Source organism: Falco biarmicus, chromosome 1 (assembly GCF_023638135.1).
Source record: "Falco biarmicus isolate bFalBia1 chromosome 1, bFalBia1.pri, whole genome shotgun sequence".
NCBI classification, from domain to species: Eukaryota; Metazoa; Chordata; class Aves; order Falconiformes; family Falconidae; genus Falco; species Falco biarmicus.
Genome location: NC_079288.1, coordinates 12,203,090 through 12,226,353, shown reverse-complemented (window position 1 = coordinate 12,226,353; position 23,264 = coordinate 12,203,090). Strand labels below are relative to the sequence as shown.

General features: G+C 38.8%; 2 protein-coding genes across 4 annotated transcripts in view; both read left to right on the top strand.

Moving 5' to 3' along the window:
* The first annotated feature begins 52 nt into the window (after positions 1-52).
* Positions 53-13,044, top strand: FN3K (fructosamine 3 kinase). Of its 3 annotated transcripts, XM_056343097.1 has the most exons (7): positions 53-297; positions 532-640; positions 6,214-6,365; positions 7,687-7,778; positions 8,984-9,066; positions 9,960-10,082; positions 10,972-13,044. In XM_056343097.1, exons 2-7 carry the CDS (start codon positions 560-562, stop codon positions 11,308-11,310), a joined length of 870 nt encoding a protein of 289 aa, XP_056199072.1. In that variant the 5' UTR covers positions 53-297; positions 532-559; the 3' UTR covers positions 11,311-13,044. The 3 variants fall into 3 exon arrangements, with proteins under 3 accessions (XP_056199072.1, XP_056199054.1, XP_056199063.1); XM_056343079.1 differs by having other exon boundaries at positions 53-640; XM_056343088.1 differs by lacking the exons at positions 53-297; positions 532-640 and adding an exon at positions 666-5,177.
* A 984-nt stretch (positions 13,045-14,028) lies between these two features.
* The window catches only part of TBCD (tubulin folding cofactor D), a 129,650-nt gene continuing 120,414 nt past the window's right edge, over positions 14,029-23,264 (top strand). Inside the window, exons 1-7 of the mRNA XM_056328217.1 lie at positions 14,029-14,136; positions 14,414-14,624; positions 17,788-17,838; positions 18,039-18,136; positions 18,849-18,950; positions 20,576-20,722; positions 21,545-21,600. Of these exons, the coding sequence (XP_056184192.1) occupies positions 14,432-14,624; positions 17,788-17,838; positions 18,039-18,136; positions 18,849-18,950; positions 20,576-20,722; positions 21,545-21,600 (647 nt within the window). The 5' untranslated portion in view covers positions 14,029-14,136; positions 14,414-14,431. The remainder of the gene's footprint in view (positions 14,137-14,413; positions 14,625-17,787; positions 17,839-18,038; positions 18,137-18,848; positions 18,951-20,575; positions 20,723-21,544; positions 21,601-23,264) is intronic.

The following is a 23,264-nucleotide window of genomic DNA, read 5'->3' as shown; positions in this document are numbered from 1 at the left end:
GTCTGTTAGACAATTATGGTCATCAGAGATGTTGATGGGAAAGTGATCCTGGATTTTAATCTGGAGCAGTGTGTCACTGAAGAAAACAGCAGTCAATTGGTTAGAACCCTTAACTGTTTATTTCCATATGCCTGCATAATAAAGTTAGAAGTTATTTAACAAAGTCCTTCTGTTTACAAATCTTTAACAAATCAACATGTTTATTTTGCTAAAATACCTAATTACTTTTTATCATTAGAAAGTGAAAAGTGATACGAAGCTGGATTTTCTGTCAGCCATAGACTTGAGTGATAAATGGTAAGTCTTCAAACATCACCTTTTCCTCATAGAATTGAATCAAAATATTTTTGTGATTGAACAAAAATTGTGTTGTACAGAAACAAATGTATTTAGAGTTTTAATTTAAAGGATATTATGCTCAATTTTTCAAAGCAATTTTTTGCTACAATTGAAAATGGAAGGGCTGTAGAGAGGAATACAAATGGAATGCAACAGCAGGCTTTACTGTAGCATGGCTCCCTTTGTTTTGAGTTCTTATAGAAAGCGGTTGAATCTGGGGATGGAGAAGGGCATGAAATCTTCACTTCTGAAGGCAGGCAGCTGGTGGGCCCTGAAGAAGAAATTGCCGCAGTTCTGTAAAGTAATATTTTTTTTTTTCCTTACGTATTGTATGGTTCTGCACTGCTCTTAGAATTGTTCTCTTTGATCATTTTGTTACATTATGTGTTCCAGGCATGCCTTTGTTACTCATCTCTTTCTCTGGTAGTTTAATGCTAACATGTCTTGCTTGTCCTTCTCATACACCCCTCCCTCTTGGCTCCCTGTGTACATTCTAAATTTGGTGAGCGTGTTTCCTTGTGCCCATGCTCTCATTCTGTGTTTCCTGGTTTTGTATCATAATTTTGCTGACTTTCCATTCCTGTTTCGGCAGGGGGAAAAAGGGTAAAAGAACCACTGAATTTTTCTTAAATATATAATGTACATGTATTTGTATATTGTAAAGCACTGGAATAAGCTCTCATGAGGTTTCTAAGTCTCGTTCTCAAGGTGGATCACAATGTATGTGTGGCATATGCAGTCTAAAGCATCTCAAGTTTCTGTTGAAACCAGATCTCCCTATACCTGTTTCTTAAAGTAAAATTTGAAATGAATTCCTTAGGGAATTAGTTAGTGGGTTGGAATATGATTATGTGTAATTTTAACAATATCAGCCTCTGCCTTGGAGAGGAGTTAGTGGAAGGGAAACTTGGAAGTCTGGACTTGGTGGTTAGGATCATGGAGAGTTCAGGTTGGGGCAGACCTCAGGAGATCACACAGTTCAATCTCCTGCTTCAAGCAGGATGAACTATGGCGACAGGCCAGGTTACTGAGGTGTTTGGTCTTGAAACCCTCCAAGGATGGAGACTGCACAGCCTCTCTGAGCTTGACTGTCCTAATTGTGGATATCCATCTAGTTTGAACGTCTGTGCAAGAACCTGTATTTCTGCCGAATTGGTTATAGTTCTTGTGTACCCTACATTTCATGGTGATACTTTGTTTTCATTCTTGTGGACTGGTGCCATCTGCAAAAACTGCCCGCCCATAGGACTGCTGCACTGTTGTACTGTTTTTCTTCCTGCTTTTCATCCTCACTGCCATTCCAAAATAGATCTGGTGATTTTAACTGATGCTTGTAGCAGAAATAAAAGCAGGTGGGAAGTGGTATATAATTGGCTTGTCATGCAGGCATTGACTGTGACAAAAAGATTTAAAGGGAAAATAAATTTCCGATAATTAAGCTACACCAGAATCACAATAGTGTTATTATTCTTTGTAAAATAATATAAATTACTCTTCAACATATTTTCCAATGAAATCTCAAAAGAATTCTCTGAAATCTCCCAAGACGTGGTTGATACTGCATACAGAGCTACAGCCTGTGCAGTTACGCTGAAGATCAGATGTGTAGGTTTAAAGGAACTCTGAATCATTTGTCCTTGGAATAGCTCTTTACTGAGAAACTGTAACTTCTGTCAAAGGAAGGGAGGTTTTTATTATGGAAAGTCTTTCCTTGCTCTTGGCTTACGCTGTTCTGTATAGCTGCTTTGTTTTCCTGTGATTCTTTAGATCCTGTTACTCCCAGAGGAGCAGTAAAACGGTCTTTTTTTTCTCTGTCGGTATGCATGGGGTATCTGTCTTCTGGCCAATCTTTGAAAAGAAACGTATTAGAAGCAGTTGTGAGCAAAACGGTAAGAAAAGAACTAGAAAACTGAAGAGTTACGAGCGTAACGCTGAGGCTTGGTCTCAAACCGGGAGCCCAGCAACACCGACGGGGCCAGTCCTGCGTGACTCCGCACCGTGGGTGTGGGCCATGGTACTGAACGCGCAGGGGCAGCCGGCGCTGCCGTGTGCACTCAAGCGCTCTGAGCCCCTCTGGGATGCTTTTGCCTTGTTTTCCCTCCAGCATTTGAAATGATACTGTTCGAAGTTGCTAGACTGGAAACAGTGTGAACACATGTGTTGGGAAACCAGGCCTTTCACCTGTGCGTTACTAGTTAAATATTGATCCAGCGTGGAAGGAAACAGAAGGCTTTCCTATCTCTTGGCTACTATGTAAGTGATGCAATATATTTGGAGTAACACAGTCCTGTGTCTGGTTTAACAAAAAATGAAATAAAACGTCAGAATGCTGAAAGAAGTGTTACAGTCAGTAACTATTGGCATCTTCACTAGAAATTGTAGGAGAGAAGACCATGGCATACTTGACTGCAGAAATTTCGGGTTCAGTAGTAATATTGGGGATGAAGATCTATTCTCCTTGCTTGTTTTGGTTTTTTTGGGGGGCTTTTGGGTTTTTTCCTTACAGGTAAATAGTGAAAGATACCCTAATTCATTTGTCTATGCTCATTGTAATTTATTTTGTTGTCAAAAAACTTTATTTCTTTTCCCCAGATGCCCTATTGCAACCTAGAGTATGGTTCCCTCCTTTCAGCAGTTGGAGGCCATTGTTCTAATAGTAGGGTACTCTTCAGGGCTTCATATGTCCTGAAATTCAAATTGCTTGGTGTTTTCACTATCCATAAGTCAGTCATATGAGTCATTTTAACTAATTGCCTCAAACGGTCTGAGATCTACAGCCATAATCAAGTTCCTTTGAGTGCATGTGCACTGGTTTACTGTGATTTTATGTACGTGCTGAGCACTTCTGCTTTAAGCTTCATTTGGTTCAGGCACAGCTGTTTGCTTTAGCAGCTGTGGCTCACTTTCTAGGCACAAATTCTCCATGAGACTGTATGGACAAATTACCTAAGACTCCTACAGTAAGTGCTGACTCTTCTTCTCTACCTCTCCCCAACATCACTTTCTGCAGCTCTGTTTTGTGAAAATCTGTTTTACAGTAAGTATACCAGTAATGTGATGATCATAAAATATTACAGCTGGACTTTGTAGGATTGCCAAAGCAGTCACCGGTTACTTTAGACATATAACGCAAACATCCAACCAAGATACATAACATCAAATGTGGATTCTTACTGTTTTTGAATACTCTTCTGTGCTGCATCACGCTCTGATTCCAGGCTGAGCTGCACTTTTCCAGCTTGTGCTTTTACTCTATAAGCAATACCCTGCTCAAATAAATTGGGATGTTAGAAAAGTTCCTCCTTAATTTGTCTCTTTGAGGCCTGTGTTCCAGCTGTTCTGTGTACCATAAGGAGCTATGTTCGGAGAAATCACTTGGTTTAGAAACAACTTGTGCTGTACCAGTATTTTTCACTCCGTTTAGGACTGGAGCCATTTGTGAATGTCATGAAAAGCCTACCTAATGAAGCCAGTATTAGTCCAGTAATCATTCCTTTCTCTGTCAAACCCAAATAGCTTACATGAATCAATGCAAACGGTAGTGAAAGAGGTGAATGAAAGCAGGTGCAACAGTGGCAACAGAATCCAGAAATTCCCTGGGGAGCTGGTAGGCTTTGCTTCTCCAAGTGAGAACAAGAACTGCAGTCTTTTCCATGGATTGTAATGTGCTAGGAGTTGGTCATAGCCACCTAAGCAAATACGTGTAATCTGCATACAGACATTAAAACAAATGTTGTAGGGTCTGGGTTACGATAACATGTTTTAAAGGTTTGATGATTTATACCAGAGGGTGTCCGTGCACTTTACAAGTATGAAGTGATTGAATGCAGCAGTACCCAAGGGATCTTCTTTCTGTGTGTTAGATTGTGAAAGGAGATAAAAAAGGGAAATGACATCCTAAAGATCTTGTTAAACCTGGAGAAGCATAAAGGAACAGTATCCTAAATTTCTTTATTACCAACTTGATGCTTTTTCTATGAATTTTCACCTGATGATGTCCAGCCCTGAGCACTTACTATTTCACCGATTTGAGGGCACTTTCAGGCAATGAAAATCTTTTGACTGCTTCTGAACTACGCCCCAAGAAGGGAAAGCGTTCTAAAGATCTTAGTGATGACAAAAATACTCCAGTCCACACAAAGAAACTACAAGCAGAGAGAAAGACCCACCACCCTTTCTACATATTTCTGGTGGCTGACTTAGGGCCGGCAGCGTGATTTAATTACACCCGTACGGCCGGCAGCTTGGGTTTGCATACCCTGAATAACCGCACGACAACACGGGTGCGCGACTTGTAGTGTTGCGTTGACGCGCCCTCTGGTGGGCGAGTTAAAAATGACCGCTGCGACAGCGCGAGTGGGGCTTCGGGAGGGAAAACGGGGCCAAACTACAAATACCAGCAGCTCATCACAGCTGAGAGAGGACCCAGGACACACCTCTCAATTTCATTGTAGCAAATATTCCTAAAGATATTTATTTTTCATGTATGCCTATGGGAAACAAAGCATTTTTTGAAATGTTATCTCTGGATTTACATTTGGTTGTTTTTTTGGCTGCTTTTTTTTTTTTTTTTTTCCCATTTGGTGGGTGGCCCTTACTACCTCATAGCAGAGTGACAGTGAAAGAAGGACCCAGACCTTTAATCTTGTTTTGCACTGGATTTAGCCGAAAGCAGCTGCAGCAGCCTGGAAATTGCCATGGAAAAAATCCTTAAAACGGAATTGAAAACTTCTGTTCTGAAGGCATTTGGAAGCTCGGGAGGAGGATACATTAGCAAAGGCCAAGGTTATGAAACAGACAGTGGACGAGTATTTGTTAAGATCAACCACAAACCTCAGGTTAATGCTAGCAGATATTTAACTACTAATATTGCATGTAGAGAGCTTTTTATTTTAAAAGCACCTGATTGTCAGTAATTCAGACTTCTGCATTTTCAGGCTGACTTTTAATTATTCCTGTTTTCCTTTCAGTTTGTTTTTTTTTTTTAAGCTGTAGTCTGTTTTACATCAAGTATTAATGCATCAGGTTTGCTTAATGAATAATGAGGTGTAATGCAATGCGATAATCGTCAACAACAGGAGTTGGCATCGTGGTATGTGAAAAGGAGGCTGAGTTTTTGTAGTTTGTAAAAGCCTAAAGCTGAATTTGCATTCACTGCATTACTTCTCATGTTTCAGTTGAATAGTGGGAGGGAGAAAACTGCACCAGTGCTAAAACTCATGTATTATTTCTAAAGCTACAGAGACTTCAAACTTCCCCATTGCTTTTGGTATTTCTAGCAGTGAGATTCTTGCAAATTTTCAGGCAAAGCTCCTGACTTTTTCTATTATTAAATGAATACTCAATTGCTTTTTATAATAGCAGAGTGCATCAGAAATTTGCTTTATCAATATAAATAACATCCTAAAACTGCTGTGAAGAACAGCATCTTTACTTCAAAAATGCAAAGTGCAGGCTTAATATTTGTGCTGTCATCTCTATCTGGCTGCCATGGATCCACATGGGAAGGAGAACCAGTTTAAGGATTCAATCTTTCACTTCATTTAGTAGTGATCACCTGTGGTTTTGAAGGAGGAGGTCTTGGTATTATCCCCAGAGATACTGTTACATCTAAGTAGTTTGGTAGTAGTTCCATAAGCAGCTGGAAATCATGGTGAAATGTGATGTATCCTACTACCCTGGAATGAATTTGGGAAACAAGTTAGAATTAAGGTATTCAAGTCTCCCTTTTATGGACTGAAACCTTGCTGCAGCTTGTGTTCTTTTATCAAGATGAATTAACTCCTTGGAACGTTGTAAACAAGGCTGTTTTTCCTGAAGTGCTTGTTGCAGACATCCATCGTTTAGCCCAAGGATATTCTTATTCTTTGACAGGCTAGAAAAATGTTTGAAGGGGAAATGGCAAGTTTGGAAGCTATTCAGAAAACCGATATTGTAAGAGTGCCTCAGCCTATTAAAGTAATTGACCTACCTGGAGGAGGAGCAATGTTTGTCATGGAGTACCTAAAGATGAAGCACCTCAACAAGTACGTCTGTACATCTTTCTTTTTACTATGTTTTGGGGCATATCTTCTTATGCCTTACAGTCACTCAGAACTTTCTGAGAACAACCTCTCTGTTTTCTCAGACTTTGTATCTGTCAAGTTCTGTGTTTGTGTATGTGCATACATATTAAAAAAAATATGTTTCTGTGTGCGTGTACATACACCTTCCCCATATTTTGTTCTTCCCTGGTTTTTCCCTTCTCTGCAATAGAAATGGCATGCTCTTGCTAGCCTAGAGCTTTGTATGCTGGTCCACGTGTGCTGATGCTACTAAAGTGAGTGCGGTAATGGCTGAGTTGAGCCCACCTTTCCCTCGTGAGATTTTTCATGTGAGTTTCTTTCCCAGCCTATCAGTTTTCTTTAAACTGACAGCCTTCTTATGTTTTTGAAACCTCTGCTTCTCTAAGTGTAATCTTCAAGTATGATTGAAGTCAGTCAACAAGGTCGAAGGCACAAGGGTGAGGAAGAAATAAGTGGATAGATAACATGAAGTTCTAGTTCATTTATCAACGAACCTGAATGTGGAATTCAGGAGTCACGGGCTCCTGAACATAGGCTTTCAGGAACTGTCTGCTTTGTTCCAGGCCTCTATGGGAACACAGGGATATGGCTCTTCTGGCGGTTGTTTGTCCAAGCTATCTATTTTTATTGGGAGAATAATGGCAGTTCCACAGCCTCCCCAGCTAGTCTGTTCCAATCCCTTCCACTCTTCCTAGGAAAGTTTTTCCAATGTCTAATCTCATTCCTCCTGGTTACAATTTTAAACCCGTTATTTTCTACCTACTCTGGGTATGGAGAAGAAATTAGTTTCTGTCCTTGCAGCTCCTGTTCAGGTATCTGCACAAAATATTTTAATTGTTTTTCAGTTGTCTTGTCTTCTGCTTTAAGCAACCTCAACTCAGTCCTTGCTATGGTTTCTTTTTAGACTGACTATTATTATTGCTGCTCAGCTGATCTTGAAGTATGAGGCCCAAAAGTAGACACCATGTTCTATTCTCTGCTTATTAATGTGGAGCTGATAAGGATTACTTGATCCTCCTGCACTCTGTGCTCCTGTTTATACAACCTTGTGTTCCGTTTACCTTTCTTGCAAGAGCACTGACTTAGGTTCGTTTTGTCATGTTACAACCCATTTCTTCAGAGTTGTCTAGTCATTTGCTCCCTGTTATGTACTTCTGAAGTTGATTGAGGTTCCATATTTGCCCAAAATATACTTGGTCATGTTTCATTGAGATTTTTCCTCCCCCGTAATAATTTGTTCGCTTATCTTGTTTGAGTTTTGATTTGGTTTTTGATCCTACAGATATTCTTCAAAGCTTGGAGAGCAGCTAGCAGATCTTCACCTTTATAACCAGAAACTTGGAGAGAAGCTGAGAAAGGAGGGAAACACAATTGGTAGAGTATTGATATCATGTACTAAATCAAAAATGAAATAATTAATTTGGCTGTGGTACAGTAGTGCATTATACTTGTAATAATAATTAAATACTGGGACGCTCTTTCATGACGTACGTCCCTCATGTCCCTATGCCACACTTCTCAAATGTACATTATATTTATATAGGACCTATAATTACTATTACAATTTTTAAACGTATCATTTTAACCTTTACAAAACTAAATTAATTTTATTTTAATTATTCATTTTGTATATACTTAGTTTCATAAAACTATGTGGATACTGAAATTCAGTAAGAAGTAGTGCTAATATTTGATAGAACTTTCAATATTTCTTAAGTCAAACTGAAAATTTGGACTACTTGTCTTTTTCAGTGTCAGCTGAACCTTTCAGCCTCATGTACTATCAACCTCTTAAAATGTTCTTGATATTACAGATATCCTCTCTTTTTGTTTACTGTTAGTTTAGGCAATTGTTACAGAATATGGTCCCAATTAGTAAGCCCATAATTAAGTTCTCCTTTAAAGATGTTAGGGATGACATTTTTGAACTCAAATATGTAGCAAAATATACAACAATTGCTGTTTCTTGAAGACAACTGTAATTCAGCAGTGTAAGGTTGTGATCCAGTTTCTATTAACGTAAATGAAAACATCTTCCATCACTCTTTGGAAAGTGGATTAAGGTGTAAGTGGAAAAAAAAATAAAAGGAAGCTATACAAAGAATTATTCTTTTAGAGTTGTTAGTATTAAGACCAGAACCACCCGTCTGTATCTGTCTTTCCTGTGACTTCCCAGGTTCTACTTTTAGTAGTAGACATATTTTAATCCATTATTTTTGAGTGAAGGCCTAATGAAGGTCATAAATAATCTATGAATTAAAAATAAGCTGTATTTAATGACAACAGGTTCAAGTGTTGGGACAGTAGATTTTGAATGTGGTGTCTGGACTCTGTTCCTGAACGTCTAACTCATTTATACAAAGAAAAGTCACTAACTGTTACTAATTGTGCCTCCATGTCCATTCAGTATCAAGTTTAAGAGAGTTCTTTCCATCTTTAGAGAGGGTTGTGACCATGAAATAAGTGTAACTTACTGCTTAAAATTATTTTGTATGTCTGTTCTCTGAAATTTAGTTCTGTGTCTGCAAACTTTACCATGTAAGGATCTTGAAACTCCCAATATTTATTTTGTTTCTTAGGTAAAGGAGCAGGACACTCTGAGTCTCAATATGTGGATAAGTTTGGATTCCATACAGCCACTTGCTGTGGTTATATACCACAGGTATGTTCCATGCCTGTGAAAGCTGACACATACTCATACAGTTCTGTAAACTCCTTATCCAAAAGCTTGTTTTGTTGGCCTTCAGCTTTATGATGACAGTTTTGCTTTCACTGTTCCATTCTGATCTGACAGCAGGGGAATATGACGGCTATTCAACATACGTGGCTTGCTACTGTGCATGTAGCAAGCAGACACAGTGGATCGAATTAAGAATTTTAAATTATGTGGTAGTTTTTAGCTTAGTGACACTTAATAAAGCGAGCATCCCTTCACATACTATGTCTTTGTTTTTGTTTTTTCTAAATCCCTACTTCATGGTCCTCGAATGGTAAAATCCACTACTCTTAGAGTAACACATGTAACACATCATGTAAGACATTGGAAAGGGCTCTCAGAGATAAATCAGTCATTTGCTGGCTTTGCACATGGTAGAATTTCATTCTGCTATTTAATTGAATGAACTTCCAATATCTCAAACTCTTTGCTAATTACAACTTTTCACAGAATTAGAAACACATTACCCAGTAAAAAAATATGAATTAATAAATACTTTTGCAATTCCAGAAAGATTTTGGAATATAATATGGAATAACTGAAATGATCTCACCAGAAACTCTCCATCTAAAAAACATCAGGAAAATGTAAATGAATGAAAATAGCCAGAACTTCAATTTGGATCTCATGTTAAGAGACAACCTAAGCATGGGACAGGGCATCACTCCCAAAAGGACAATTGACGAAATGTCTAATAACATTGTGCGTAGGTCATACTAACATTGGCTACAGCATTGTGTCAGCATTGAACATTTTAACTTGGATATCTATGTATTATTAATACTGACTAAGTATATGTTAAAATTGTTTATTACAAACCTCTGTATCATATTTTCTAGGTGAATGAATGGCAGAACGATTGGCCTTCCTTCTTTATTCGTCACCGACTCCAAGCTCAATTGGATTTGATTGAAAAAGATTATGGAGATAGAGAAGCCCGAGAACTTTGGTCACAGCTAAAAGTATGAACCACAGCTTAAATCTGCTTTTCAGAATGTTAGAAAATATACATTAGTGGAATTTTAAAGGTGTTTTATAAGCTATTTGCATAGCTTTTATATATATATAAAATGCATATTCATTGTGAATTATATATATTTTATATATGTATATAACACCAGTACATGTACTAGCTTCACAGCTGGTCCAACAACATTGTCAGCTGAAAAGAATTCATGTTGCTCTTTCAGTTTTTCAATAGACAGTGAAAATAAACCTGTAATTCAGCACTGACATTTGCTTCTTCGAATACAGCTAATAATAATAATGTGGTAAATCCTGTCTAAGAACTTGGTGTTACAAAGCAGTTAAGATTCTGCTGTCCAGGCAGGTTGGTTTGGTTTTTTTTTTTTTTTTTTGTCAGTTGGTCCAGGCTCACAGCTGCGACTGTGGTTCAGGACACACTCCATGCAGCACTTGGAAACCCACCAGGAATGTGTTCCTCGGCAAGCTTACATCACAGATCTGTTCCTTAGTTCTGCTTAATTGGTACAGGTGTTTACTGCTGCCCTTTTTTGCCACTGAAACATTTTAATTCAAATGAAATTTGTTTTATTTCTTGTGATGGCCAACACTATTCATGCCTAGAAACAATACATTAATACTAGGTGTTGATACCAGACTGTGAATTAAATGATTTGCTAAGCTCTGTCAAGAACAATCAGGACTGTTTATTACTGGCTTACAGTTTAGGTTTATGCTTGTAGCTATCAACTTCAAAAGCACTCCATGAGGACTGAAAATAGGCAGTAATTGACTAGCTTAGTCTCTTACATACTACAGTACTTTATTTTATTTAATAGTTTCTTCAAAACTCTTTTAATGGTTACATATTTGTTCGTGCTTTTTCAGCTAAAGATTCCTGAAATGTTCTGTGACATCGAAATTGTTCCTGCTCTCCTGCATGGGGACCTGTGGGCAGGAAATGTGGCGGAGGACGACTCTGGGCCAATTATCTTTGATCCTGCTTCCTTCTATGGCCATTCAGAGTTTGAACTGGCCATTGCTGGAATGTTTGGGGGGTTTAGCAGCTGTTTTTTCTCTGCCTATCACAGTAAAATACCCAAAGCTCCAGGATTTGAGAAACGAAACAAATTGTATCAGCTCTTTAATTACATAAACCACTGGAACCATTTTGGGACAGGATACAGGGGATCTACCCTAAACGTAATGAGAAAACTTCTAAAGTAACCAGATAGGTTTGAGAAATTAGTAACGAACAGCGCCTACTTACCAGAAGTAACGCAAACTAGGAATTAATGTTGATGGTAAAACACCTAACGTGTAAAAGGCTTAAGTACACTTTTGAGCCTCACTAAATGTTAAGAGTGATTGTGTAATTTTTAACATATACATTAGTTTACTAGCACAGGTTTGTATGCTGCTGAAGGAAAAGACTGCATTGTTTGTGAAGAGTCCACTAGGTTGGAAAAGTAGCATGACAGTCAGCCTAACCTCACTCTCCGTAGGGAGTCTCACTTCATAGCTGCTCTGTTTCCACGGTTTGCATCTTGCCACGACTCCTGTGTCTCTACCAGCAGTTTGTTGTTGAGAGCTACTGTTGTGGGATTGCGGTGCTTGAAATAATAGTCAGTTCCTTATGTCTCCCCTCTTTTATTCTGTTTTAGTTTTTTGTCTCTGTGTCCATCCCCTTTCCCCTTTATATTTCTGTTGTCTTTCCCATGTTAAGTGTCCTACTTGCAAAATTTAAATCAGATTCTATGAATCTGAAAATGAAAACATTCTCTTTTTGATTTTAAAGAGTAGACAAAGCCCTTTGGACTGCACTTGGAAAGCGTGTATAATTAATATAATTTCTAATATGTATTTTAATTTAATGTAATTTACTTACATGCGTTTGTTTTTCTCTTGCTACGAGAAATTTAAATTACGGTGGTATTTCCTAAAAAGGATGTCTCTGTAGTTCCTCGCTAATTAACTGTATGGTCAGAAAGCGGGTTGTTACCATATGAGTTTGATAATAACATATCATAGTTTTAGTATGGTATTTCAGTGTGTTATACTATGATAGTAACATATTTAAATAACTTTGTAAAAAGATAGCAAAAAGTGGGAGGGAGGCTTAGTGTTTTGGTGATGAGAAAGCATCTGTGGTGCTGGGTGGTTGGTGCTTGATATATTTTCAGTTTTATAAAATGATGTACAGTAGGCAAAGCCAGTCTGTTCTGCCAATGCTGGATTATTGAAGGAACAGTGTCAAATTAGATGGCTTTGTAATGTTTTATAATGTTCCTAACTGCTTTATTTTTACAGAAAACATAGGCAATGAGAGTGTGGGGAGAAAACCATGCAACAGAGATGTTGGCATACAGTGTGAGCTAGAGTACATTAGCAAATCCATGCTTTTTTTAAATGGAATAAAGTGGTAAAGAAAGTAAATAAACATTTGTTGGACTGCACGTATATGTGAACTGGAAGATGTAAGCAAGGATGACTGAACTTATATATTTAGGCTTCAGACAGCTGTCATGACTAATACCTAAAATTTTATATTAAAAAATGCTTAAATTGTCTACTTTTTTCAGCTTTAAATAGCTGTACTATAAAGATTTCATAAAATTTAATGTTGTAATTGAGATAATATTTTAAAAAATGCATTTCTCTGTAAATATAATACAAACAGTTAAAATTTTTTACTTCCTTTGAATTTGGGCTACAATTAGGGTGAAGCTGTCACAGTGTGGTTATAATACTTAGTACAATTATAACAGTGGAGAAGTGGAATAAGAGAGTTAGAACACAGCTGAAATCATAGCTGATATCTAGAAGATCCAGGTCTGAGGAAGCTGGTATCAAAGTGCATGTGTACTAGAATTTATGAATGTTAACAGAAATACATCTATTACATTGGAAAGGACATGTGAACTTAAGCTCCTTCTCAAATAAAATACATTGCAGAAACTAGGTATTTGTGATTGTGGTTTGCTTTAATGAATTTGGGCCTGCAGATAAGGGATTTGGGTGTGGCTGGAGTTGCTGGATACTGGGAAAGAGCAGTTACCTGTCCTAAGGTCCTGACCAGACTGAATTCTTCCTGAATTTCCTTTATAACCAGCGGAGCTGAAGGAGCACCTCTGAAGGCAACTCATCTCGCCCTGACCACCCATTTCAGTTTGGCAGCTGGTCTGATCCTTTGAGTTTATTCTCTGTGAGGTTAAAAAGATAACCTGAGGTGACTTAAGTCAATGGCTAATTCAGAACCCAGCTTTACTTTTCTAGTGTTGGTGACATGTCAAGAGAGAAGCGGAAAAGCAGTGCTGTCATCTGGTAAAATATTCAGGGGGAAAGTGTGTGGGAAAGGAAGTGGAGATGTGGGATGTCTTGGGCCGAAATACGATAAAATATCTTTCCGAGAAAACTAATGGGAAAGAATATGGCATGAGAGATAGTAACTGCTGTGAGGGGGTAGACGTTTGAGTCGTCCCGCTCCCTTCCCTTTTTTTCTGTAGTTGTAGCTTTCAGCATTCGATTTTTGTATCCAGAATTTTATAAGGTTTAGATAATGAGTTATTATGTTAACCATATAATAGACAGTTTTGGCGTGGCTAGAGTGAGAAATGGAGAAGGTCATGGATAACGGTGTAACCCAGGTGCCTTCCACACGCCTTTTGTGCCCTGCGCAGCACTGAGAGCGCTGCGGGGGCGCGGGCAGGGCCTGGGCCGCCGCCCAGCTCCAGGCGCCTTCCCCAGCTCGCTGAGGAGCCGCAAACCGCGGGCTCTGCGCTCCGGCGGATCACGGAATCGGCAATAAACGCTGCAAAGCGCTCCGCCTGCCAGGACCGGCCGCCCCCGGGCCTGCCGTCTCCTCAGCCCCCCAGCCCGCCCTGCGGCCCCCTCAGCCCTCCCGCCAGCCTCCCCTCAGCCGCCCGCCGGCCCTGCGGCAGGGGCGGAGCCGCGCGCGGGAGCGCAGCCGCCGCCGCACCTTTTGGTCCCGCGCGGCGCCCCGTAGGAGGGAGGCGGGGGCCGGGGCCGGGGAGTGCCGTGGCCGTTGCCGGGGTAATGCGCGCGGGTCGCCCGTGGCGCGGGTCGCCGTGAGGGGGCGAGGGGGCCGCTCGCCCTCCCCGGTGCCGCCTCCGGGAGCCGGTGGCTGTGCGGGCCAGGCGGGGAGGGCCGGGCCGGGCCAGGCCTGCCGTGGAGGGGTGCGGTGGGCCGCATGGCGGCGGGCGGGGCCGGGCGGCGGCTCGGCGTGAGACGTGTGTGAGGCGCGGCCGGGGCGGTCCCACTCCGGGACCCCCAGCTCCGGGACCCCTGACTGACCGGCCGTTCTGCCCAGTTGCAGGGAGCCTCGGGCATGGCTCTGGGCGAGATGGGTGGCGCGGCGCCCGAGCCAGAGGATGGCAGGAGTCAGGAGCCGGGGGTCGCCACCACGAGAAGTGTCCTGGAGAGTTTCACGGAGAGCCAGGAGGTCAGGGGGCTCATCGGTAACCTCAAGGGGGTCTTTGGGGACCTGGTGACTCGAGAAATGGCCGTGGAAAAATTCCTAGGTGAGCACATCATCCAAAGGGAGCACGTTCTTGTGTTGCTTAGAGCATCTTGCCACCAAAAAAGGTCCAAACTGTTAATTTTCTATTGGTGATAATGCTGGAACTTTATCAACAGGTAGTTTAGAGTTATTTTTCTACTCATTTGTTTTCCAGATATCTGTACCGTTATTGTAAGGTATTTAACTGCTGTAAATAAAGCCCCAGGTCTTAGATTTAAGACAACTGAATTCTGGCCCATGTTTAGCTTCCAGTTTCCTATTCAAATGCAGACAATAATTTAGTTGAAGATTGTATGCCTGTCAAAGCCATTTTTATACCTGATTACTTGTTTAAATTTCTTTGAGCTTTAAAGAGTTAGTTTCATATTTTTAGTTTCATAGGAAGTATGAAAGGCAGCTGAATCCACACAGATCTTGTAATTGTTTCTGAGTGAAGGCAACTTAGATCTTAGTAACAGCTTTTTTGCCATAGAACAAAAGCTGTTCTGCTTCTGGACCTCAGCTGAATGTACAAGTGTTATAATTATGTACATGTAGCAGTGCCCTAGGTAATTAGCCTGTTATAAAGCACATCTGTGTATTGGAGCCAATATCCTGACCGGGTGATTTGCATGTTAATGCAAGGTTTCACGTATTTACAAATCAAGCTAGCATTTTGCAAGTATTGTTGCAAAAATGGTGAAATTGCAAAAACTTGCAGTCAAAATATTGAGCTGGTGGGTTTTTGACAAAGAGAGGTAGACAATAAACCAGAAACCCCAGAATTTGGAAATTTGACCCTGCAGAAGCTTCTCAGTAGTATTATACTCAATTGACTTAACTGGCTGTTCCATCTGAGGAGTTTAATGATGAACATGTAACTTCAGAAAGCAGTAGCAAGAACACTTAGATTTGTGTTGATGATTCAGTGTCACAGGTGAAATGGTAGACTTTGGGATAGAAAAGTCATTACTGAAAAATTCTCAAGTGTCTGAAAGGACATCTTCTTCTCCAACAGATCATTTTGCGATGCCTCTCTGTCTTCTGTATCATGTGTACTGTCTCTGTGTATTTAAATTGTATTTATGAAGTTTCTGCATGCATGTCGTTGCTTAGTAAATACAGTGTTAATATCCTTAAAACTGATAGGTACTGTACATGTTGTTCAATATTTGATTATAATATTTAGTGTCATATGGTATCATTTGATCTTTCTTGGGCAAAATATCCCAAATATGGTAACAGGCTTGGTGTGGCATGTAACATTGACGCTTACGGAATACCTTTAATCCATATGCAGATAATGCCATAATAATCAGTTATGTATCATATATGTTGATATTGATCATATATCATAATTATAAAAATTATCAGATTTTGATGCAGGTCTCCGAAACATTCACAAAAATGTGTTGTTCATTTTTTTTGGGAACTGTTAGAAATGGAAGCTTGGAAGATAGTTTAATCTGCAACTATAATTTTGTAAGAAAATTTAGGAAGATCTTTTTTTGAAATAATAGCATTAGAAAACCTGTGATTTTTCACTTCATTCTTTTCAGCATTTAGATTTAGGGTTTGTTTTAGATTAGCTTGCCAGACTGATCTGGGCAAAGAATTTGGTAAGATGAGGAATTTGCTGTTACATTCCATTTCTGCTTGAGAGCTGTTGCTTTGAGTGTTGATGGAATTTCTTGTATTCGCTAGTTCTGTTATTTGTACGCAGCTTAAGGTATCATCAATTACAGTGGGCAGTTATGTGATGATTAGGAGATCAGGCTTTCCTCTTGACAGGAGACAGCACTATGGTATCGGAGTGGAATTACACGAGTTACTGCAAGGATGCTGTTGGACTGGCTGGTGTCTTTAAAGTGGTTGCGCATTGTCATCCACTGGTCAGCTACAGCACTGTCAAAGCTGAGTTATGTCTTAAATCTAGGTGTTGATGTGACAAGTGGAGAAAAGGGATAGTGAGCAAAATTGTTTGAGAGAGAAACAAATGCAGGAAAATGAGAGGGTAAGAAGGTATTTTAGTTTTGTAATTAAAAAGCTATTTTCTGATCAAATACCTGAGCCAGGCAATCCCCAGTGCAATACTGGATCACTTGATGATCTCTTACAATATCCAGCTTTCATTCCTGTAGCTGCTTTTTGTTGATTCTAGGTTTAAATTGAAATGCTTTTGTTTCTAAAAGCTGTGGCAAGTTGTTCCTAGTTTTTTTTTCAATATTCAGTTTCAACTTGTCTTTCTTCAAGTCAGTTCCCAAAAGGAAGGTAACATATTATTGGCAAGATTTAAGTAATGTGAAAAGTTTAGAGGAGTACAGATAGTAATACCTACAGTTTGTATTTGTCAGGTTAAAATGTGTCAAGGATTCTTTGTTCTTTGCTGAATTATTTCCTGCAGTGCCTATACAGTGTTTCAGTACAGGTCTGCAGTGGTGGAATTATGTCTTTAAATATGTTCTGGGCACGGGAAGGAAGATACCCAGGTATCCAGGGAGGGTTTCCCCATGACTCTGTCGGCCTCAGAATCAGAAAAGTGTCATGGTACTACACTTCTAGATGTTGAGGTATCTTTGCGTGTGTGTGTGTTTTTAGAGGCAATCGGTAATTTGACATGCTAACAAATAGAACACCGTGTAAAAGTGAGTGGGATTCCATATGTTTAGGAGGAATATGTGAACAGCAAGGCGGGGAAAGCTGTAAAGCAGCATTCTGGTCACTGTGTGAGTAGGAGTGCAGTGTGAAGCTGGTATGCCTGGAGCAGCTAGTCCACAGTGGTTTAATGTCCTCTGTTTGCAGAGTTCCATCAGAAATCGTGTGCTGGCAAGTTGTGCTTAGGAAAGGAGAGCCCCAAAGAGCTCTGCACTGAAGGACAGCAGCAAGCGGAGTGATTGCTTGTTTCACCTAGCTGTGAGATTTGTCCATAGTAATTAGAGAGACCCCTGGAAGGGAGTTTATGATTCAGTGTAGGTAAATGATTGCACTAGGGAAGGGGGAAGACTGTATTTTTACAGTTACTTCTCTGTAGTTTTCTTCCTTCTTGACCTTGCTTACGGATGGTGGCAGCCAAGGATGCTGAAATCTTAAGCTAAAGCTGTCTGGAATCAGGCTGTATCTCACAATTAATGCCTGTAAGAGCTTTTAATTTGAATAGTTTATTACAGATACATTTTCCTTTTCAGGTATAATGGACAAGTACCAGGAGCAACCTCACTTGTTGGATCGCCACTTAGGTAGGAATATCTTCTTGAAAAAAATTTTGAATCAAAATCTTGAAAATATGTTAAACTAGAAGGTCCATATTTGCATTACAAGATTGCTGTGGCTGATATTACTCATTATATGACTACTGTCTCCCTCTCAGTTCTTAGGAGTATGAGAAACTGTAAGCTAACTGCATGTCGTCTCACTTATTTTCCTCTCCTTTCATTAGAGTGGATGATGAATTCATTGTTGGATATAGCACGAGACAAAGGATCTCCTCCCCCTCTAGTTCACCTGGCTTTTAAATTTCTTTACATCATTACAAAGGTAAGAAAACCCCAAATTTAACATTCTGTAACTGCAATGTTTTAAGTTTCCAATATTTTCTTTGCTGTTTAACTTCTAAATATGCCACATTTTCAAAAATAGTAAAATAAATAAACGTCTAAGTAATGCAATGAAATGTTTTAAACTGTACTGTGAAAGATTAGTTCTTTTTTTGTATGGTTTTCATGATAGCTTATGTTATTTAATGATCCAGAGTAGTAAAAATCAAGGTCTGACTGCAAAAAGAATTGCAGATGTTGAGATACTGAGCGACAAAACAGTCATAATGTTAAAAAAAGAGAGTAAAGTATGATGAAGAATTAGATGGACTATGGACTTTCCATCTGAGCATAAGAAAACGTTTTTTGGCTTTAAGGATTGAATACTGGGATAGATTGCTCAGAGAGGTTGTGGAGCCTCCACCCCTGCAGATACTGACTATCCTACAGACACGGTCCTGATCAGCCTGCTGTGGGTGGCCATGCTTTAGCAGGAGAGTTGGGACTAAAGAGTCTCCAGAGGTCTCTTGTTTTAAAGTTAAAGAATTATCATTCCATTAGTTCTTTCTGAAGGTATTTAACACTTTAATCCATATCCTTACTGTTCTTGCTACATGAGGGTCATACACAAGAAGCTCCTCAAAGGATCTTTTCTTCTTCCTCAGTACTTGACCATGCCAGATAGCTTACTACATTTTGAAACTTTTTTACAGGTGAGAGGGTACAAACTTTTCCTCCCACTGTTTCCTCATGAAGTAGTTGATCTACAGCCTGTTTTGGATCTGCTTGTAGACCAGAATCCAAAAGACTCTGAGGTGAGAACTTGCTGTGCTTTTTGTTTAACTTTTGTTTCTCCAGCAGAAAAAGCTGATGAACAGTATAAGAAAAAAGTCTGGAAAGAAATGTATAAAGCAGTGATACAACATCCTGCCCGGTGTTAACATCTGGATTTATTATGGAAGTCATCTTGTCAGAAAAGAGGTGTCTTTTTGAAAGGAGAGGTCTTAAGTTTTTCTTTCATGGGATATGTTCTAAGGATTTAGAAGTGATGGTGATAGAGGTGCAAGTAGAATCTTTATAACCACTTGTATAAGGGAACAAATGAATTGAAACAACAGTAATAAGAAAGGCTGCGAAAGATACTGAACTTCTAAAAGGAGTAACTGCAAAATTCTCTTCCTGCTATGCGTATCATTAACAGTCACAGTAATTTAGCTTGAAGTAATAAAAGTAAAATCACAGGAAACTGAGTATTTAGGTTTTACATATTTATTCCTATTTCTTAATGTAAAGAGGCCGTTTTTTAAACCTTTGAGTTTTGTCAAAGTTGGCACGAGAACTTCTATTTTGATGAGGAAATGAAGATGATAGTTACTTGTCTTTTTTTAATTTCATGAAGTGTTTTATTGTTACCCAGTCTCCCAACATCTGTCTTCAGATCTGTGAGGGGGTTTGGGTTTTTTTCTCCTTTTCATTTGAAAGGAGGGAGGTGAAGATTTGAGAAAATTGCACAATTATGGCAATAGGCATAAATCACTTGGATTTCTTCCTGTTGATAATATATTCCTGGATGTGGAAAACTTAACACAGGATTTCAGATATTTTTTTTTTACCTGTTTGTGATTTGAAAAACAGTGTGACACCACTTCATGCTGTGTCCTGATTTAAAGTTTTATTTGGCTGGGAATGTTCTGTGCAGGAATTCTGATTTGACAGATTATGTAAGCAAAGAGTTTTTAAGCAGGGATTGAGATCGTAGAATGGCTGGTGTTGGAAGGGATCCATAAGGATCATCGAGTCCAATTCCAAGATACTGTAGTTGATATATTTTTGAGTAAGGAAAAATAATTCCAGAAGGCTTTAATAAGGCTGAATTTTAAGAGAGATCATCATGTATTAAAAGTAGCAGAAATCATGGATACGAAGACAATAATTGCATTGCTGCTCTAAATTAATTTTCTAATGAACGTCATAAATTCTGACCACTTTGCTGTTGATGTAGTTGTACTGCTTTGAAAGTTCCTTCTTGTCTGTCTCTGAAAACACACCTGAAGTTGTTTCAGTAAACCCATGAAAGCAATACGTAAGAAATGAGGATGAAAATGTTTCTCTCATACTTGTGACTGGAGGCGAAAATGGGCTGCAGGAAGGAGAAACAAGGGAAATTGCAACAATCAGTTTTCCTTTGGGAAGAAAATAAACTTATCTGGATCTCAGGTCCAGAGGAGAGGGTCTGTTAATTTTGTTACAATTTTCCTTTTTGGAATCGCTTGTAGTTCTGTCTCTTGTGGTGTTTCAGAGCATTCAGGTTTGGAGTTTTCTCTTTTGTCATCTTACTTTGGAAATTCTTGGAGCTAGTGGATAGCTTGTGCTCCAGGTACTTTGTTGGAATATACTCCAGAAAACGGAGTACACATTTTGTTTTTCCATTTTTTTCCAGACTTGGGAAACTCGTTACATGCTTTTATTATGGCTCTCCATGATATGCTTGATTCCTTTTGATCTGGCCCGTTTTGATGGAAGTATAATTTCTGAGGAAGGGCATGCTCGTATGCCAACAATGGATCGCATACTTAAAATAGCAAAAGTAAGTATAATACATCTTGTCATACTTTCAAACCTGTGGTATTTTTCTTAGGCTTAATCTTTCAACATGTAATAAATTACTGTCTTTTCAGAATATTAAAGTCCATATTTTCTGTACCTAATCTCTAAAAAATTTCTCCATAGTTTTGGAATCTCAGCGTGTTCTTTGCTGCTTTAGTGTCAGATGAGTGTTACTTGTTTTCCCTGAAGTAATATATTTTTTATGACTATCTGATATGAATGTGTGTCTTTGATTACATTAACAGCTTTTAGCATTTGAAAATACTACTATTTTTTTCTGCAAGCTAAGTTTGATGACTTATATAGGAAATTAGTGTTTGATCAGGGTGAGTAAGTAGCATTGGAAGCTATGACCGCATGAAGAATTTTCAACAGAGATAATGATGTTTCACTAGGCATAAGCCAAAGTGGCTAACTTGTCATGCCTTAGAATAAAACAACCCTCTCCCCCAAAATACCTGAACAGCTTAGGTATTTGACACTTGCAGCACATCAGTGGCTTATCACTTGCAGGCATGTAGTAGCACAAATATGACTGTAAGTTAAGGTTTCAGTAAAGGTAAACTTGCTTTGAAAGACACTTTAGAAGGGAGACTTTCTTGCCTGAGATATGGTTTGTTAAATGGGGATTTTAATTTTTTTTTAATCTTAAGCTCATTTTGTAATCATCATAATTACATAATTTATATACTCATAATGTTTGTCATTGTACATGAATATACTACCTAATATTTACAAAGTTATGTAGTTGTTAAATCTACATGTATGAATTCTTTTACAGTTAGTTTTCTTTTATCTTTAGTGTTACTTGGTTGTCAGTGATAAGGCTCGAGATGCAGCTGCTGTACTGGTTTCGAAGTAAGTCTCTTTCGTGCTTCTTGGCAGAAAAGAAAAAAATCTAGCTCCCATTTCTCCTGCCATTTTTTAGTCTGACATACTACTAATGATAGTGTTGGGAGGACTGGAAGTTGCCAACTGTATGTGGGATGTTAAACTTGCTTGAATCAGATCCAGTAGTGTGTTCATATTGAAAATACTGTATTTTCTTCTGCTTGCTAGAGAAACAGTATCCATCACAAGTGATACAGGTCTTCACTCTTATCAGGATGCTGTTCAGGTTGCCTTCTAGGGACCCGTTCGTGCTACAGAGTTTTGGAAAGATACAGTTATTTACCTTGCTCCTGATTTTTGCAGTGTGTTGCACAGTAAACAGAGAATTGGTATCTAATATTAATGGCTTGATGTTTCCTAACAGTATTTCAGTTATGTAATAGGAAATAGTAATGCTAGAATTTATTTGCTTAATTTCACTCTTGTAATTTTCTTCATCTCTCCTCCAGAAAACAATCTGTTTTCTTAGGTTTATTGTTATCAAGTAATTCATCAAATGAAACAGGTGTAGGATAATGGAACTTTCTAAATCCCATTGTTTTACATGGTTGGTGTTCAGACACTGAGCAATTTGTGACAGAGGTGCATTTGTTCTGGCATTTTTTGCATCACTTCAGTAATACTGATGCTAGGGTTGTTTATAAATTTGAAATAACGAACTTCTGTATCTCTTCTTTCTTCTCTTAGCGCGTTTCTGGAGATTGTAGTTTATTTTCATACGCATCACAAGTGAAACCAAAGACCATAAACTGTGCTAGTACACATGTATCTTCTTTTTCCAATATATATTACAGTACATATTCCAATATATTCTAGTGGAAGAGGGCTTTAGTCAGCTCAGTTTGTCATTTTGGTTTTTCTTTTTTTTTTTCTTTTTAAAGCAGGCAACCCCCTGAATCTTTATGCTTGCATATACTATATCTACACTAGAGGGCTCTGCCAACGTAGTTTTGAGAAGCAGATGCTCTGTAGGGTAAGGAAGATGAAATGATGATAGGGGATGTGGGTAGCTTTCTGAACAATAGAATCGGTGTTAAATGTTTTTCTCTGGATCAAGGCACAAAATCTGTGGGATGACTTGTATCAAAATAGTTGTTAAATGTAACATTTACTGGAGCAGATCCTAACTGTCTTTTTGGGAAATAACTCTGTACTTACTTAAAAATTATTCTGACCTTCAGTCACAGGACTCAATGCTTTAGAAATTTGTATTTAGTGAGTATAATGCTACAGTTCTGAATCAGATGACAAAACAAACACTTTTTTTGTTTTACAACTGACAGTGTCATGTGGAACATTCATGAAGGATCTGAGAATAGAATCATAGCTCTCTGGTGACTAGTCCTGTACTTTTCTGATTTCTTTTGAAATATTTCAGAGCAAAATCTAAGTGAATACATGAATCATTTGAATAGTCTTTAATAATCTTGCATGTTACATATTTCTATGTGAGAGAATGTAGGTTTGTCTCCTTATCCTAATTAGTTTTTGCAGGCATTTTGGAAGTGATAATTGGAAGTTGCTTTTCAAGTATCTGCATTAGTAATCTGCCTTGTCACAAGTTGACGGAAGCAGAGGATTTAAGGTGAACGTGTGACATAGAATGATTTACTCTTGAGCATTCATATGTG